Genomic DNA, 20,292 nt, shown 5'->3' on the forward strand with positions numbered 1-20,292 from the left:
CTTGATTTGAATAAGGAAAAATTAAAAAAAGCAGAAGGGATCCATGCAATGTACAGAGCAGATAGAGGCAGCAGTCATGGAATTATATTACGATGAAAGAGAATTTGAATATCAAGAAAATAAAACGTATAATAAAAAGTACAGAAAATATAATATTAATCCATTAACAGTCCTCTCACACAATTTGTGGAGCACATTTTGAGCTGGGATATCTTGTTGGGAAGTGACCTGTACATCTCTAGCACTCGTTTGATGTGTGTTCCCATGGTGCACAGCAGCTTCCAGAACCAGACCTTTTCAGGTAACGTGCAAATTGGCAGCAGAAGAAATCACTCAGCATGTGTCCTGTTCGGTGAAGTTTTCATAAGTAATTCTGAATATTATTATAATTAATTTGGTTTAATTTGGTTGCAGAGGGATTATTGAACTGAATGACGTAAATTCATACCTCCAAAAAGCCTGATGACTTTGTGGTAATTTTTCCAATACTGTACATGATTGGTAGAAATGTCCATCGGTGGTAAAATTAATATTGCTGATAAAAAAAATATATATAATATTATGTTATACAAAGTCTGATCATTTGAAGGAGTCAGGGTAAAACTTCTGACTTCTTTCAGACCTTTTCAATGAATAATGATAAATGACATATATCATCATATATATCTTATACTGCATTATTTTATTTTTTCTTACCATAATTTGTTTGTCTATGAAAAGAGATGTGTAACTAAAAACAGTATTAATTTAACCTTAATATAGAAAAACAAAATCAGACTGATTAAGAGTGTACTTTTAATGTATATGGACATTTCTACCATTCAGCAACGGCTCATAATTAAAAAGAAATCTCGATTTTTGTTGTTAGTGCCCAAGGGAAATAAGAAATGCAAAACTGTTTTTTTTTCTAGGTTAAGTAAATAAAAAGGTTCATGCATGAATGATGTTTGTGTAGAACAAAGCAATTTTAAAAAGTGATTGCTGACCATAAATCATCATATTACTTCCACCAACTTTCTAAATAACAGCCCTGCTGTAAACATCTCAAAACAGATACAATGAGCCAATGAGCACGCAACCACAACCAAGTCTTCAAATGCTGCACCACTAACTCAACCTCAAACCTCAGTCATACTAGAGTCTCTTGAGCGGGATCTTCGCGTAACCTAAGTGGAAATCAGTGTCTGAAGCGCCTGAGTGTGCTCAGGACTGTCAAACAGTGGCAGTCTCAGCCAGTAATAGGCCCATTATTAGGTGGGAGCATTCAAACCGTGGAGTCAACAGAGGATAAAATGGAGTGACCGATAGGGATAAATAAGTGGCGGAAGAGCCAAATCATCAACTGGGGCATCACAACACATCAGAGATTTCCTTCCCCCTCTCTCCCCTCACTCCTTCCTCCATTCCCTTTCCTCTTGTGGGGTGCCCTTCCCTCCTCTTCCATCACAACCACCCACTCCTCCCTCTATCCCTCCCTCCCTCCCAGTGTCTCTCCCCCTCTCTGCCTTTGAAGATGCTTTGTTTTCTGAGTTGCCTCTAATCTTCAAATAGGGTGATCTAATAATGGCTGTGAGAGTGTGTATGCAGGCAAGTTTTGATGCACTGAACCATGTGTGTCTGCCTCCTGCACATGTCAAACTGTACGCATGAGTGTGTGTGTGCATGTATGCGTGTTGGAAACATGACTGTCGAAGCTCCCCAACGCATTGCCCTGGGTGTCGTTTGGATGTCATGCTGAGTCCTCACTGTGTCTGCCTGAGATGGGTGGGGGGACATTGTGTGTGCGTGTGTGTGTCTGTGTGTCGCAGCGTGATGGCTGGTACAGTCAACACACACAGACAGCTGGATACCAGCAGTCTCCGGAGGGAGAAGCGGGGCAAAAAGAAAGAGCAAGATATAGAACAAAGACTTGTATACAGTCAATAAAACCTTGGTGTATAACATTAAGAACGCCTCCTGTCCATAAACTAAACAAACCAGAAGAATCAATATGAGAGCTATGATCCTGTTCAGATTTGACCTGCTAAATCCTTCTTCAGCCGTGAAGGAAGGATCCACATGAAAGAGGGGATAAAGGTAAAAAAAAGGCCTTGCCTACGCCTTCAGGCTTAGAAAATAATTTTCAAGACTAAATTTCATCTCTGTATTAGAAAGCAATCGTAAAATATGCCACTTTCGCTTACTATCATGTATGACATTTGCAAGCATGAGTGAATATTATGTGCACAATACCCAGACACTGAAACAAACAGTCTATTTACAAACTCCCTCATCTGTTCACCCTTCATATATCCAAACAAATGTATCCATTAGAGTGAAAAGATTGCCTTTTAGAGGGGGAGACTTTGACAACGAGCTAGAATGAATGCTTATATCCATCTCGCCCCCCCTCGCCTGCCTTCCCTTGAAAGAATTTGGAGCAGTGGCAGCAGCAGCAGCCAAGGCCCATTTGGATAGTAAAAAACTCTCGTAAGGCAGAGACCTAATTGAATTGCTTCTGATGGAAAGAGGAGCTCAATACCCTTTTACAGGTTTGAGTAAAGATGGAGGGAAGAGGGAAGGGCACAAAGGGGAGAGATGGAGAGAAAGTGAAAGGCGACTGGGGTGGTGGGGGTCGGGGGAAGGGGGGGTGATGACGGGGAGAATAATCGAGATGGACAGATAAGGAGGGAGGGAGAGAGGAAACAAAGAGAGAAGATGACAAAAATAGAGGGGGGGTGGTAATGATGGAGATAGAAGGAGGCGTGGGGGGAGATGAGGAGAAGAAATAATAGCAGAGACGGAAAACTGAGAGAAGTACTGATTAATAGTTTTGATTCGCTTATCAGCTTGTCTTTTTTGTTGTCTTCAGGGGAGGAAATGAGCTCGCTCTCACGCATAGCAACTACGTGTGAGTAACTGATCAGTCACTAATGTGGCTGACTAATTGACAATTTCTCAATAACAGAGGTGGCCTTGGCTTGCACAGGCTCCTTGAACACATCGCAGGCTGCCCACACACCCTCTGGCAGACACTCACACAAGCGTCTTCTTCAGATAACAGAAAAAAAACAAAACAATGAACGATGCCCCTGTACGTACACCATGTCAGTCTCACACACACATACACACACACCAAACTCTTGCCTATGGCATTAAGGCCATCCTGCCACATCTAATAAACTCTGAGGATGGACTCAGTAGGCCATGTCCACTTTGCTCTGCTTAGGCAGCATCTGTCTTAAGCCTGATTTTCAACGCGTCTGTTGTGTCTCTCAGGATGTGTAATCTGTGACATCTTATGGCTCTTCTAATTTGTCCCAATTAACTCCCATTGATTTCCACTTTGTCTGAAAGGAGCCAGTGCCATTCTGTTCCATATTCAACACCCCACACGTAAAGGCGCTTTCACTTTAACAATATCTCTTTCAGGTGACCTGGTGTGACAGACGATGGGGGAGGATGGTTGGGTGTGAGGGTGTTGGCAACTCTCACCAGAATCCTGTCCTCTGTTTTGCCGCTCCTGGTGTCCTGCTTGATGGCTCGCACAAACTTAATGGCCTGCTTGTCCAGCACCTTTCTGATGCTCTCTGGAGAGAAAAGCAGAGGAAAAAGGGTAAAATGGAGAGCCAATTACATAATGTAAACACATAACAGAATGAAAAGCGCTGCCCTGAGATGAACTCAGGAACAGTGTAAAAAGCTTTTAAGGGGGGAATCCATAAATTCAAATATACAGCTGGGTGACAAATGAAAGGGGAAAAAAAACTAAATAAATGAGAGGAAACACATTAGGAATGCATCAGTTTTCTTTCCTGATTCCAATTCAGGATATTAGGCCATACTGCTCCAATACCAGGGCTCCCTCACTGCATGGACCTGATTGATCTCATTCCTCTATGTGTAAGGCATCAGGAGGACATAACTATATATAACTTCTTAACTACAACAGGAAGCTAGATGTTACTATTCATGAAGTGAAATACACTCACAACATCAAATGAACAGAGCAGAACAGCAAACAGTGGGGCTCCTGCTGTGACAATGCTGTTTAAGTGACTTACTGTGGTGCTCAAAATTCTTTCGAGAGCCCAGCGTGACTGTGTAAAAGTAGAAACACTGAATTTATAACAGCAGTGACTAAAAAGTGGATTGATACTTGACCTGCTTCATAAGGTCAGAATCCGCACTGATACTGTACCAGCATACTGGATCTGTATATAGAATGCATATGCCTCCATACAGGGCATAAAGGATCACTGAATGGTTTGATGTGTATGAAAACTGATGTGATTTGAATGATACAACCTTCACAAATCACCAGATCTCAACCCAACTTGAAGTGTTAGACAGTGCTCTCCACTATTATTATCATCAAAACTCCAAAAAAAATGGCTGAATTTGAAACACAGTCAGCAGTTATATTTGCTCAAGGTCAAGACTGAACTGTCACAGTCAACATTTAAAGGGCTGGTCCATTTGCATTCTCTTCCGCGTTTGTCAAAGGGAAACTCCCACTCAGCCAGTCAGAAGCTAAGCAATGTTGCCGTGGCACCATGTTAGCTTTATTCAGAGGGTCACACACATACACACAGACACACACACAAAAAAACAACAACTGATCAGAGGCAATGGTAGACCAGCTACTCCTCGTGTTCTGCGAGGTTGAATTACCGTTTCTGTCAAAGGAGTCTGGTGACTGTGAACTGGAGCAGGAGCAAAACGTATTTTAGCCTCCAAAAAAAGGACAGCGTAAAAATAATCAATATTGTTTAAGTGTACGCTATATTTAGATGTTTTTTTTATTGTTTTGCCTTACCATAACACAGTTCTTTCCCCCAGCAATCTGAAGCTGTTTTATCGCCCTCCTTAAAGCCACCAGACTCCATTAACAGAAACGGTGATATTACCTCACAGCACACAGACGTTGCAGGTCTACTGCCTAAATACTTAAACCCAAATTTGAATTTTTCATATTTGAATACATAAAGAAGCTACAGACAACATGATATAAAAACCTAAATAAATAAATAAATAATGGTGTCGCCCTTTAAGCCAACATGAACAATAAATCCTAAACATGATCAGAATAGAGGACATTTTTATCTGTGACTATTTTGACTACTGATTAATCATTTAAGTACCTTTTTAAAGCTAATTCACTGGTTCCAGCATCTTACATAAAAATATTTGCTGGTTTTCTTAGCCTTATTTGATAGTAAACTAGATATCTTTGGATTTTTTTAAGAGTTAACTGGATAAAACCTGCAGCCTGAAATCATAATTTTGGGATCACTGAATCCTGTTTTTCACTATTTCTTAACTGCCCAATTTTAAAAACTAAGTAATTAAGTGATATTCAAGATTAATGAAAATAAGTGTTTGTTGCAGACCTAGTCAAAAGCAAGTCAGCAGTCTTTGAGTAGAGATTCTTTTGTCAACCAACAATAACATTAATCCCTCTAGGTTCACACGGTTAAGACACTTAAAGGGGAACTCCAATGATTTCACACATTCAAGTCTGTTTACATGTCTTGGGGGATACTACAGTGAAAAAGTTGTATAAAGCTTTTCATGGCTCCAGAGGGAAGTATGTGAAGCCTGATAAATAGTTTATTTGCATATGACGTCACAAATCAGTGCACAGTCCAGATGGAAGGCAGGCAACTGGAGGCATAGACTGCCAACACCACAAAAATACTTGTGATTTGCGCTGTTGCTCCAATTTATAAAACTGGGAAAAAATGAGAGCCACTTTAAATCCCAAAAATAGTAGGACTTAAAAAAGGAGAAGTAAAAAAAAAAGAAAAAAAAAAGGCAGTGAGAAACAGCTGCAGGTGTGGATCAAAAAGCTTTGTCTTCAGTCTGAAGGAGTGGAGTCAACTAATGTCAAACGTTAACTTTAAAGCATTGTATTGATCATGCCTCGAAATGGAAGCAATTACACTGTACTGTGACAACTTCCCTGTGATTTTTAACAGTGTTTCACCAGACCTCTGAAAAATGGTTGACCTTGTAGTTAGAAAATAGTAGCTAAAGTTAGCTAACGATGCCTTGCAATTTTAGCCTGACAGCGGTATATCCATTTACAGAGCTGAAAAATAAAAGACAGTTATTCTCAAGCACAATTACTCACCCAGCCAAAAATCCAACCGCACACAAAACAGCCTCAGTCCACTAGACCCTTCTATGATCTCATCCGCTCCTATTATAACATTAGTGATCTTAGACGGTCTGGAGGTCAAGGTTATGTGTTCACATCGGGTAAATCTGTCAAGTTGTGGGAAAAAAATCACTTTTCTTTGTTTTGTATGAATCCCAAAACAGTTTCAATTTTCTGATGATATCTGCTGCTCACAGCTTCATCCAGTCCTTTAAATCACTTTCCTCTATCCAGTTTACACAGTTTAAGATCTTTTTTACTCTGAATTTTACACGTCATAAGAGTCACGTGATTGCAAACAAGAGCTGTCACTTAAGGCAGCACCGGTGAGGGCTGAAGACTCGAAGTCTGAAAATGAAAAAGATTTGGGTGGGTGGAATTAGAGAGATGGGAGCTTACTGGACCTCTGTAGGTCAGTCCCCGTCCATATTAGCTGCTAACAGATTAACACAATAACACACATTGTCACCCAAAACCCCCCAACGAACTGTCAGCAGTTGAGTTACATTGTAGGTAATGTAGGCATCTGCTTTTGACAAGGAGGAAGAATGTTCAGAGTAAGAATCATGATATCTCTGGGTCTGCTGAATTTATTTTTATACTTTCTGTTTCTTTTTTACTCTCCATTGTGAGTCAGACAATGCTATAGTTGTGCAATGCTAAAATCGGTGGAGTGCTCACTTGAACAGGCTATGCCGAGGAGCACTGAAGTTGCTGAGGATTGTGGTGGCCAAAAAAAAAAAAAACTCCTCTCTGAGACACTCTGTTGGGTTTTCTATTAATATGTTGCCAAACTGTACACTTTGTTATTACAGTGACTTTGATAGTTAAGTAAGCTGGACATCAAAGTACATTAAAGACTTTTTTCAGATACTTTCAGTAGGGCCGTAACGGTACATGTATTTGTGTCGAACCGTTCGGTACGCGACTTTCGGTTCGGCAAAACCCTGTACCGAATTATTGGGCGCAGGATATTATTTTATTTTATTTTGTTTTATTTTAATTCCGTTTTTGCGAGCCAAACCATTTAAAATATGTAGTTCCCCGACGGACATAATTGAGTGATGGACTGAGTCCCGTAAATCTCCGCTTTCACTTTTTGCAGCGCATTCTCGCATTTTGACAACATGGCAAGTGAGCTTGACGAACCTGAAGACCCACCCGCAAACCTTAAGTCCTCCGCTTGGGAACACTTTGGTTTCAGGGTAAAATACAAAGATGAAAATTTAACAAGTGGACAAGACAAAAGCAGTGTGCCAGCACTGCAGAACAGTGGTCGGGTATGTACTTGGAAACACATCTAACATGCTAATGCATCTAAAGCGACACCACCCGAGTTTGAACGTTAACCGGCACGACAAGAAAAAGCAATCTGGTGCAAACTACGATATCGTCGTTGTTTAAAAAGAAAGAGCGTTTCCCTGACCATCGCGCTAAAGAAATAATCAACACCATTGGAGCTGAGTAAAATTGTTTAAGCTGCACTTTAGATATATTTTATATAAATAAAATTGAATTGAATTGAATTGAATATAAGCATGTTTTGTTTACTGCACTTTAACAAAGTGGGAAAGCTAAGTAAGTTCCTAGTAAAACTGAATCTGAGCAGGCTTTAAAGCTGACCAGCTGCACTATACTTTTTATTTTAATTGAGTAAAACTGCTAAAGCAGAAATGTATATTTATATTTTTCATTCAAAAAATGTGTTAAAAAAACAGCAGGATTTAATTTTTCACTTTTATCTTTCTATTTTCATTCAAACAATGTGAAAAAGCAGGATTTTATATATATTTGTTTCATTCAAAAATTGTGTAAACAGAGTTAACTGCTGTGGTGGTATGTTTTAATAAGGTTACCAATAAGTAAAAGATATTTAATAGTTGTCTATTTTTTTCATTACTGTACCGAAAAAAAAACGAACCGTGACTTGTGTACCGAGGTACGTATCGAACCAAGATTTTTGTGTACCGTTACACCCCTACTTTTCAGACTTGGTCAAATGGAATTGAATCAATGACTGAAATCTTCCATCTAAGTGAGTTCTGCAGCATATGAATATAGCTACTGTATATCTGAAAATGTGCCTGTATCCCAGTAAATCATCACCATGTAGATGGTGATAATGCAGTTGCTGTGTTTCGTCTTTGATCTTCAGCTTAAGGATAGACTGGTGGATTATTGCTTTAAAGACAGCCGCACAGGGGTGAACAGTCACAGAGACGAGTAGACAGCTACAAAGACACAAACTTGAGGACAGGCAAACACACACACATACACACACAAAACCTCTAGCTGAAGAGGACTCATAACTAGGCTATTTTTAGCCTCAGAGAAAGAAAGAAAAAAGCAGCACAGCTCATCTCAATGGAACCGTCCACAGGATCCTGAGCTGCAATCTTCAGGGGCCTCTACTCCAAAACACCACATGGCCCTACTGAAGCTCACTGAACCGCACCGGAGGCCTCCGCCATTTACATCTCCTCCACAGTTACCAACATAATACAACCTTCTACCCACAAACACAATGTCAACCTACTGTACGGCAGAGTACAAACACGCACATATGCCTGCAAGCTGTGTGATATTCACAGTCCACATTTCAAGCGGGGCCACCCATGCTAAATATGAGCCCACCAGATGGAGATATGGCACGTCATGCTGTGTCACGATGCTCCATTGTGTCACAATCTCCCAACTCTCTCACTACTGCACACCCATAATTCTCACTTTCCACATCCAGCAACAGCCATGAAGTTGGCTCTCACACTTGAGCGAGCAGCAGCACATGAGGGGAGGACAAGGCAGGGATGGAGTGGGGTGGGGTGGGGATCACACCGGCAGATCGAAGGAAGGATCAGCCGTAGACAAACAGAGAGTTATTGACGTTAAGCTGGGTAAGACCCAATCGCTTAAACCTTTTAACACACTCTGCAGCGCCCCCAAGGCCTGCTGGTGTGACCTCGGCATCTGCTCCCAAAGGGGTGAAGAGGGGAAGACGAAAAAGCAGGATGGGTCAGTCCCCCCTCTTCCACTTCGATTCCTCCTCATGTCCTCAATGCCTTTTTGACACTTTGATGGATGTGCTCACTCACCCCACCATCATGAACCTCCATCTCCCCCCTCCCAATCTTGTCCTCCACTGGCAGGTGTTTTAATGGCCTAAAGCCGCCTGGCTCTTATCACCAGGCCAGACAGACGGAGCTTGACCAGGTTGAGCTGGTAAACAGCAGGATTTAACTTGCTGCGTCTGGATAATTAGCAGTGAGAGACACATCTTCTTATATCACCCAAACATGTTAGTGTGTTAATGTGCGTGTGAGTGTGTGTTGTACTGTCCAATCTCCCCAGCAAAGAGAGCTGATGAACCCATGCTGCCTGCTGCACGCAAAGCGCTCCCAGTCGCACAATAACTCCCACGCGCACACACGCAGAGAGAAAAGAAAGAGATGAAAACTCCTAATGAATGCACATGAAAGCCATGACGCGAACACATGCACCGCAACACTTAAAAATAACTCTGACAGCACTACAGGACCCCTGTGCGCGATAAATTCCGCGGCTGATCTTTATGCCAAATCAATCGGAAAGTGAACGCTCCCGCTCCGAGATCGATGGAATTACAATCTTCACAAGCTTCTACAGCCATTAACTCTGGTTATGCCTTGGGAGGCATTTTCTGCACTCGCATGCGGTGGTAACTCCATTCCAATCAAACGCACCGGAAAGCAGAGATTTAAAGAGCAGCAGAGTGAAGACAAACTAACCCCGCGCGTCCTCGAAGACATATTCCCCTCTCAGTGAGAGGTTACAACACACTTCCCAGGAGAAACTCGTGTGCAGGCTCACCTGTGATTTCTCTGCTGACGTTGACGAAGCCCGCTGCTGTGGTCTCCTTTGAGGCCATGGTGCGCTCCTCCCGCCGGTCCAGCCCCTTCTCCTTCCCTCCGCTTTCAAATGTCTCCTACGTACTTCTCCTTCCCTTCTTCTTCACCCCTTGTTTCCCTCCTCTCTCCGCGCCTGCAGGTGCTCCGGACGCAGCAACAGTCCGGATAGTGTGATGGGAAGCGATACTGTGGTGCGCACTGGCAAATACCCGAGGAGCGCCTCCGACTTCAGCGCTCAAGCACTGAGAGAGAGAGAGAGGGAGAGATAGAGAGACAGAGAAAGAGAGAGGGTGGGGAGGGGGGGTGGAGAGGTTAGAGGTTGTGTCACATTGGACTTTCATAAATGTGTTTAAAATTCAGTAGATTACTGTTAAATCTATCCTTGCTAAGTGTTGTCATTACAGATTACTTTGACTTTTACTCATCATCACTTGTCTCAGCCTGGATACAAAATACCGGCAGGACACAGCTCAGACACTGTTTCATTGCAGTATTTGAATTAGTTCTTGAGAACCCCAGGTAAATGACATCTGATCTGAGACTGACAAACAACACACAGGCTACTGGTAACTACTGACAGCCATGAAACTCAGAAAGATCCAGTTTGTGAATCAGAATGACAGTGATGACAATAATCGATCAGAAAATAACCAGACACATGGGCAGCTCTAAGAACCTTACCCCTGAAGAGGTCTTCTAATCCCTGATTAACACAGTCCAGGTCTATCACTGACAACTGTAAGTGTTGAGCGAGTCCACCAAAACTTAACGCTTTAATTTTAAGAGTTTAAAGGTTCAAAGTATTATTCTCTGCTTTGCTTTTTTATCAAGCTCCTAAAAGGTACAGTATACCCATTTTTAAATTCAAAGGAACATTTATAGCCTATTTTTTTCCCTGAAATGAATAATTTGAGAAAATTACAATTGCAGTACATTACAAATTAGTTGTGACTTTATTTCATTACTAAAACTCAATTAATCATGCAAAGTAAAATCATTACTATGAAATGTTAACTTAAATTTCATTTGTCAAATATTTTGTCAAAGTATATTTTTTATATAGTTATTCAATTTCATTTTATTTTCCATGATAGCCTTTTCCCCAATGCCACTCTTCATGACAGTGCAGTTGTCACCTGGGACGCCACGCTCACGGTTAAGCCAATCATTTAGCGGCCTCGCCGACCAAAATTTAGCCAGTTAGCTTTTGCTAGTGCAAAAAGCTATTGATATACTTGAATACAGTGAGAGTTGCAGTACAGCAACTAACATATTTGTATATCTAGCTTAACAATGCTACACAAGCTACCTAGCTAGCTAACTAGCTTTGTTAGCTTGTGAACTTGAGTTTAAAACTTGGCATTAAAATGGAGAGCTAGCGATATACGTCAAGTAGCAGCTAATTAGCTAGCTGGTCATTTCAGTGTTACCTTTGCAGCGTTGTGATTTTAAAGATGTTCTGAGAGACAGAAACACACAGAGGCTATCCAAAATCCATCGCACATTCACGCATTCACTTTTCTCTATTTGAGAATGATTTCAGACACACAGCCAGTCTCTTTCTTTGGTCGTTGTAGCTAAATTTAACTAGCTAGCTAGCATGGTGAGTCCATAGACATGGGTGAGTCCGATAGGAGGCTGAGGGCACATGTAATTGGTTGAAAGGTGAGGGGGGGCGGTACCTGATGATGACTCCACTGTCATGATAGGTGTCATCAAAGACCACTGATAAACTGATAATTGTTATAGAAACATGAAATTAAAAAAATAAATTTGAAAATTAGCTTTTCAAAATAAAAGAAAACTTCAAAAGCACTGTTTATATAATATGAGTGAATTAAAATTAAAATGGGTTAATTGATTTTCAAATTTGATTAAATTAGCCTATTTTATAATTCATTTGTTGTGACATATTTTACTCTGTGTATTCATATGATCATTTGTTTCATGATGTTTAACTTATTTAGGTAGGCCTATTATTGAATCCTTTCAAGCTCCATTTTTTAAATTTAATCACACCTTTTTTTAACCAGGAAATCCTAAAAGAGAAAGTCTATTTTTCAAAAGTTTCCTGGCCAAAATAAGTATGATTAACAACAAGGTTAAGTCAAAAAGGCAAGACTGATAGCATTGTAGGCTAAATGCAACAAAATGAGAAATAAACACAAATTCAATGTAATCATACAAAAGATTTTCACCCTAAAATACACCTGAATTGCACTTTAAAACAACTTCGCTGCTGTCTAAAGCCATGAATACTACTACTAATGATGATGATGATAAAATAAATAATCAAAATAATAATAAAAAAAAACTCAGTGAAACTTAGTGAGGTTAACACATCAAGATTCTAAAATACCCCCAAACATCAGCAGCCAGATGAAGAGATTTTCTGAGAAAGCCCATTTTGCAATTTTATATCCCATTGTAGAGAGCTCCAGGCGGAGGCAGCAGCATTTATAAAGCTGTTTTACTGTTCTGAAATGGAGCTGTAAGTCTGATCACCAAACCAAGGTCAGTCTACCTGACTTTTTCATTTTACTTCTGGACTACTGATGACAATCTGGTCACGATGGCCCCAAATCCTTCTGCCAGATAATCAGAAAGGTACAATGTCTGATTGAGTAAAATCGAAACATTCAAATCATCAAAAAATATCCAGGAATAGATCATTAGAAAGGCTTTCATGTGTCAGAGCATTCGCCTGGATTCTTATATTCCCCTGTGTCTGCCTTTTTTTGACAGAAAATAAGTAATTATGTATTTGAAGATTGTTTAAACTATAGTTCCTCACAGAGAAGTAAAGGTTTTATCATCTCAGAGCAGAGAGATGATTTGATGCTTTTGATAAATGTGTTTTTGTAGCAATATTCCTGTAATGATGTGAGGACACTGATGGAATAGAGTCATATATCAAACATTTTTATCCAGTGCCTTTCGCATCTGAGTTGCAGGATCACCACTCACCGCTCTGATAGGATTTGGGACGGAGAATTGGGAGGCCAGGTTGGAGCTCAAGCTGTAAGTAACAATGATTTATGATTCACCCACTCATCTGAATGGCTGCTACTTGTCAATGTCATTGCTTATGCAACACAGTTCAGCTGTTTTTCATAGATGCAGCCAGAATTAGACCAGGATTTTAACCCTTCTAGTCCCATATATCACTTCCCTAATGTGACAAATGTGCTCATGAAGACACAAATGAATGGGTTGTGGAGGGTGCAGCTGTGTCTCAGTGTCATTTACAAAAATTGGCCCTCAAAGCAACAAAAGTGCAGTGTGTGCTATATTTATGCACGCTTCTATGTAAGTTTGCGCATGTGTGTGAGAGACCTTTGTGTCTGCGTCTCACTGATACTTCACCCTGATGAAAGAAAACCCAGTGGGGGGCATTATGCCGGAGAGAGAGAGGGTGGGGGTGTTGAAGGAGAAAGGCGGGGGGCCAAGGCAGCGAGAATAAGAGGTTTATAGTCTGGGGGACTGTAGCTGTCTCCAGGTTTCATCGGGTTAAAAACTTCAGCACTGTTCAAAGATGCACTTGAAAGGACGTTCCATTATTTATTCATCCATGCAGCATCTCATAGACAGGAGTCGAGATGCTCAATATGCCCTCAATTACTTGTCTGTCTAGGTAGTGTATGTGCATGAATCTGCTTACATAAAACAGTGCTGGAAGGGTTTTTTTTTAACAAAAGCGCTGCTACTCAGAAAGCAATGTGTTTAAAGCAGCCAAAGCTCACGTGCAAAAACCAGGAAACACTCATTTGTGGAAAATCTGTTTGTGCTCCTACTCCTGCATACATTAGGTAGTCATTTGGCAGGCAGTAACTACACAACACAACATCTGTGCATAGAAGAAGTGAGACAATTCACATATCACAGAAACACTCAGTGAGAGAGAGAGAGAGAGAGAGAGAGAGAGAGAGAGAGAGGGAGAAGAAGAGGAGGAGGAGGGGTAACAGTGTATAATACACTGGCAAGCACATCCAGGCTATAACAGCCAGCGGATATAAAAGTGTTAGCACCCGCCGTATCACTGTTCTTCCTGATGTCAGTAATAACTCAAGATGATGCTTCAAAGCAGGTTTTCGATCCATTTCCAACATTCACCACAGGCTGGGTTCCCCTCAGTGTACAGAATGTGCTAGAGTAACACACAGCTTTCAGGCCGCACAGCAGAGCTGTGATACACTGCCCTCATCTGGTAGAATGCAGTTAGCATCGATCCAATGCACATGTTTATATTTCATGTAAGCAGGACACTGTAGTTGTATTGACATATTCTGAGCTGCAAGGTGGTGTAGATCAATCCTGATAACTCTGTTACTGTTGAACACCTAAAGAGCCAGTGTGCATCTATTTGTGGAAAAGGATAACAATATCTATGTTTTTATTGATTTATAATCACCTGAAAATAAGAAATGTTGTGTTTTCATTACTTTAGAATGAGCTGTTTATATCTACATACGGAGCGGGTCCTCATCCATGGAATCTGCCATGTTGTTCTACAGTAGCTCAGAATGGACAAACCACACTGGCTCTGAATAGGGCCAGTCTGTTTTCACGTCAGCCACTGTATTTTCTCCTACACGCTTGACACACGGGAGGTATTTCAGGTCTGCAACTTTACTGCTGGATGCCACTAAATCCTACATACTGGGCCTTTAAATAGAATATTATCAACAGTAATGAGGACGTACTCAGATCCTTAATTTAAGTTACCAATTCGCTTTAAAAAACACTTCACGAAAAGTAACACTCCTGTGATCAGGTTCACGCATGACATTTTTAGATCGTTACTGATGCATCACTTCGCATTCTTCACTGTTGTAGCTGGTTGAGGTGGAGCTACTGAATGTTCCTTATGTAGTTTCGTCCAGTGGTTAGGGATCAGGCCCAGTGTTGCCAGATTTGGCAGACACCAAGCAGCCCACTCCGTGCCTCAAACCCATCTGATTATCATAAATTAACTCTCTGAAGCACTCTACCTGTGGAAGGTTCAGTGTGAAGGATTGAAGGGTATCTATTGCAAAAATTGTACATAACAATCATAGCTATAGCATTTGCTTATAATCACCTGAAAATAAGAATAGTGTTTTTGTTACCTTAGAATGAGCCATTTATCTCTATACAGAGCGGGTCCTCTTCCATGGAGTTTGCCATGTTGTTTCTACAGTAGCCCAGAATGGACAAATCAAACACTGGTTCTAGGTAGGGCCATTCGCTTTTTCACAGCCCCCCTAGTTCTCCTAAATGTTTTGTGCATGGAAAAAGTTTCAGTCCTGCTCCTCTGCGCTAAATCCAACATTTGAACATTTAAATTATGGTTGAAATCTACTTAGATATACACTTAATAATGACCTGATTTTTTAAATAGATTAACTAGTTTGTAATGGTCTTTTTTTTTATCTGATCGTATTGTTAGTTTAAAATTGTGAGGGCAGTGTTACATTTCCTCCAGTTTTTTCTCTGTCTTATTTTAGTTGTAACTTTATTATGTAGAAAATGTTTTTTATCATTTGTCATCTTTAGTTGTGGCAGGACTATGGGTGCAAATTGGCTGTTGAGCTAACTCCAGCACGTTTACAATGATGTTGTTAACATCAATGGCGATAAATGTGCACTGTTCCAAAGTCTATTAAACTTAATGCCTTGCCATTCCCAAAAAGCCTTATTTTTTCTTACTAGAGAAAGTGGCTAAATGGTACAAAAAGTACTAAAACTATCATAAGCCATCCAAAATCATTTTTATCTGGCCAAGCAAGGAAAAAGTAGCCATTTGGTTGGAAGCTGCCCAGTCTGGCAACACTGATCAGGCCCCCTCCAAAAGGTCTCAAGATAAATCTGAAGGTTGTACAATGATTATGGCGCAGGGAAGAAGAAAAAGTAAAGTTCTGCTACAAGAAACTGTATTTTTTTCTGTCATTTTGAACAAATGTACCTCCTTCGGCCTCAAACTATTATTCAAATGAATTCATCTCAGCAGTTTAGGAGGGAAATGTCTTTTTGGTGCAACTGCTAAAGGTGCCAGTATAGCCTGTCAGAAGTGCTTGTCAGACACACACACACACACCACACACACGATGTCAGATTAGGGGCTGCGTCTGACAATTTCTGTAGCTTCCCAAAACCAAAAATCCGACATTAACATCTGCTTCACGCTGTGATTGGCCAGCTGTGCCAAGTCGAAAAAGTGAGCAGGGTTTGAACTTTCATCTCAAGCTCTCTATTTCCATTTGTTTGTTTGCAGCACTCTGATGAGACTGTGTGCTGTTTAAATGATATCAACAGAGTATGTACAGTGCTTTAATAAATGCACTTTGTTGCTTTCCACAATCTCACAAGCATTTTCATAAAGAGACTCCAGGGTTTGACTCCAGTCTATTTTTGGGGCTTCCCAAGGGCACACATTTTAGTTGACCTTCATAGCAATGACTCTTCTTGAGACAACCGAATCCACAGCAGCCAGTTGCTAAATGAGCCTGCATACAGATTAAGAGGGAGTGTGAAACAGCTGGCTACACGGAGACAGCTTGACTGCCTGCATGTGCTGCACTCCACCAGAGGCTACACACTATGCCTCTGTCAGGGTTCCTGCTGTTACAAGGCTTTATTTTGTCTGATTCCTCTCTTTACTGCATTGGCGCCTGAAGAAGAAAAATAAAGATAGCGAGTCAGTGACTTATTGGAAGGAACACGGAGGATCACTTATAGGACCGGAGAGTGGATAACAACATGAGCTGAACTCTCTGGCTCTCTATTTCATGACTCTACTGATCTGCTAATGTCACACACCAAACAGCTGAAAAGAGTATTGATCGTACATGATGCCTAAAGGGCTTCACTGTCCTTTTACCAGACATCTTTAAGGTCTTAGATGTCTCATAATGGGCAGGATTTGACATCATGCCAGAATGGGAGTGGGGACAAGACCTTCACTTGAATAATTTTCAGCCAAGACACTCACATGAAGGTTTTAACCATTTATTGCAGCAATCGTTTGAGTTTGGCAGTGTGGCTCTGCCCTTAAAAATGCATCAGACACAAATTTTAAAAAGGCTTGACAGAGAGTGCCTTGCAGCTCACAGACCCTCCGGTGCAGCCTTAGATACGGAACAATTGAATGGACCCATTGAGAGAAACATCCTGAAATCACACAAATCTAAATGCTAATGCAGAAGGAGGCTGGAGGGGTGGAGGGAGTATAAAGAGGTGGTGTAGCAGCAAGGACCAATACCATGCATTGCAGAGAGAACGAATGCCAAACATAGCAGGTTGTGGTCACATATGATTGGACAGTATCTGAAATTAAAACAATTGCATGTAAAATTTCATTGTCATTTTCGATCTTGTCAATAAAAAAAAAGATTTTGGGTTAAGGCCAACACTTTGTTTCTTTTTACTTGAGAGCTTTCAGCCACCTTCATCGGCACATTGAGTTTACCCATGTGCCCACTGAGATACTCAGCTGTAGGTCACATGATGACAACAATCTGTTGATGAGGACTGACAGATTCAGTTGAAAACACATGAAAAAGGCTTGAGATGTTTTTTGTCAAACAAATTGTGCTTGTCTAAACCAGTTGTTCCAAAAGTGGCTGATTTGATATGACACCTTGAGGTGGCTTAAAGACAAGGAAAGTGTGCCACATGGTGAGTTAATTTCCTCTTGTTTTTGCAGTATATTTCTATGTGCCACCACATTCCTTTTCTTGAGAAAGGTCTGGTGAGCAAGACTACCACAGAAGTAATGAGGGGACATTTACACACTGTTGTATTATGTTTTCAAATATGACAAAACAGAGGAAACAAGCAAAACACTGAAGCCACTTTATTGAAACTGCAATTCAGTGACATGGTCAATTGATGTTACAGCAGTGGCTCAGTGCTCTTCTGGAGGACGAGCTGGAAATCATAAAGTTAGGGGAAAGATAACAAAGGGAGCTATATGAAAAGCAGAATCAGCACGCAATGTGTGTATTTCCAGTGGTGTAGCAGCAGTTGATGAGATGGGTGTACTGCCAGGTAGATGGTAAAACTACCAAGAAGGAGAGGGTATATTCTCTTATATATTCCAATGGCTTTTTGGCTGTTGGATAGGTGTACTGTTAACAGCTGTCTTTTGTCTTATGAAACGTAAAATGTAAGCTAATATTACTTTCAAAGAATATTAGAGAAATATTTAACTGTTTGGCATACATTATTTTTTTAATTGTTTGTTTAAAGTCTTATATTTATCTGCTTATCGGCATGGCGGCATAGCCTAAAACTGCTGCCTTTTCTTGGTTCAGTGATTGAGAATAGAGCTGTATTATCCCCCTTAAAACTGATGTTCATCCAAATATATCACATCCTAAAAAGTAATCTAAGAGGTTAGTGGATAACACTTAACATGAAGAATTTTAATTAGTATAAAAAAAATTATGTTTATTACATTAACGTGTTTTTATCAGTTGACAACTTATTTCGAGAAGTTGGTCAAACTCAAAAATATTTTTGACATTTTTGAATGAGATGGAAAATAATAAGTTAGAATATCTCAAGTAAAATAGTTTGACCACTAAATATCAACACAACTTTTGGATAAATATTAAGTTGATAAGCTTAATTAAATTTTTCAAGGTCAAAGCAAATCATGTTTGTTGTATTAAACTAACTGAGTAAAAAAGACTCATAGGATTTAATTTATAAGGCCAGGGTTAGAACTACTTAAAAAATGCATGCAAATTGTTGCCTTAATTACTTTTAGTAAATTTTACATCAGTGTCATTTCTTTTGTTAGTTTATTAAAATAAATTCTCACAACAAATATTCACAGAGTCACCTAGGTCACAGATAATGTGTGAGGCATCATGAAAAATTATATGAAGGGGTGCTGTGGTTTAAAAAGAATTATTCATAGGTGTAGATTTTGGAGGAGGTGCAGAAGACACGTCCCGCTCTCCCCCCAAAATAAAAACATAAATGTAGTAGAGGACTATTATTTTGATGAAACTGAAGACATTCACGCCATAAATTGACACAGAAAAATTAACCAGAATATATATATGTATATATAGAACAAGCAGGTGGCATATTCTGAAATAGATATATTCCAAGCAGCAACACCAATGTGGTGAATGTCACACATGCAACAGGCGACCCAGTGGGGCACATTTGAAACAACAGCAGTGTTGCCAAATGAGCACCTGTGTCACAAGATTTTTTTTTTCTCTCCAAAAAAGGAGCCTAGTGACAAATCTATTGATTTTTGGGCAAATGTGTGCTGCCTTTCCTTGAGGAGAGTCAATAAGAGCGTGCTCAGGAAATCTGTAGTCCTCCTCGCTGCATCTATTATGTGACAGAGAGCAGGTTTCTCTAGTTGACCACACAGCAGCCAGACTAAAACAAACCTGCATCCACAGCATGAGTGAAAACTGGAGATTTACTTGTTCTGTGGATCCAGTCATTGACTGAATAATTCTTGCATTTAGTGTACAGTGTTTGTCTGCAAAGTCATGTTTGTTTTCTTTGTCTGCTATTAACATATTTTGAAAGCTGAGGGCCAAATTGGAATAAAATCTGTTATCACACTGCTATCACACCATTGGCTGTGTTCTTAACTGAACTTCTTTACTTGTGTTCTAATAATTTGGACAACAATGACCAACTGCCTGTGCAGACTCCTAACTTTCGCTGATAAAACCATAACCGTAGTGATGCACACATTCACACTTTTGCAAAGTTTTTAAGTCATTCATGAACCAATAAAAGTGAAAGGTTTTTGAAAACTTTGTGGTAAAAAAGGAACAAAGCAAGAGACAGAGTTATAATGGATTAAAAAGTCAATAAATGTATTCAAGCACTGAGTTTTTAAAAGGAAGGTAAAATTACAATATGTGCACAGCTTGCATTAGTTGAGGGTGGAAGTTTAATAGTGAAGCACACTCCATTTAATTCAACAGCATGGTTTTCAAATAGCTCAAACGGAAGAGTGGGCAAATGTTTATGCATTTGAGAACGGGACTCATGGGTGTGTGATCAGCGACGGTGCGTGAGAGAGGCAGAGCTCTCACAATCATCTAGCCTACATGATTTTAAGGAAAGGGATTGTATTAATTATTGGTCTTCTTTGTAATTATAGATTTATACAATTTTATTGCCTTTATAAACTGTCAGAAAGTCTTGCTGCACTTGAATGAATCTATGTTATGATCAACACGCTCTTGTAACATGTTTATTCATTTGCAATGCATGCAAATTGCAAAGGTGCAAAGGCAGACA

General features: G+C 40.2%; 1 protein-coding gene across 3 annotated transcripts in view; it reads right to left on the reverse strand.

The window, feature by feature from the left end:
* carmil3 (capping protein regulator and myosin 1 linker 3) overlaps nt 1-11,636 on the reverse strand; it is a 116,220-nt gene extending 104,584 nt beyond the window's left edge. For 2 of the 3 annotated variants that reach the window (XM_049598873.1, XM_049598871.1), the window contains exons 1-3: nt 11,457-11,631; nt 9,989-10,268; nt 3,475-3,569 (exon numbers count right to left, since the gene is read on the reverse strand). In XM_049598873.1, the coding sequence (XP_049454830.1) occupies nt 3,475-3,569; nt 9,989-10,046 (153 nt within the window). In that variant the 5' untranslated portion in view covers nt 10,047-10,268; nt 11,457-11,631. Of the gene's footprint in view, nt 1-3,474; nt 3,570-9,988; nt 10,269-11,456 lie in introns of all 3 variants that reach the window. The other variant, XM_049598872.1, reaches the window with a different exon arrangement.
* Nucleotides 11,637-20,292: the final 8,656 nt, after the last annotated feature.

Source organism: Epinephelus fuscoguttatus, linkage group LG15 (assembly GCF_011397635.1).
Source record: "Epinephelus fuscoguttatus linkage group LG15, E.fuscoguttatus.final_Chr_v1".
Taxonomy (NCBI): Eukaryota; Metazoa; Chordata; class Actinopteri; order Perciformes; family Serranidae; genus Epinephelus; species Epinephelus fuscoguttatus.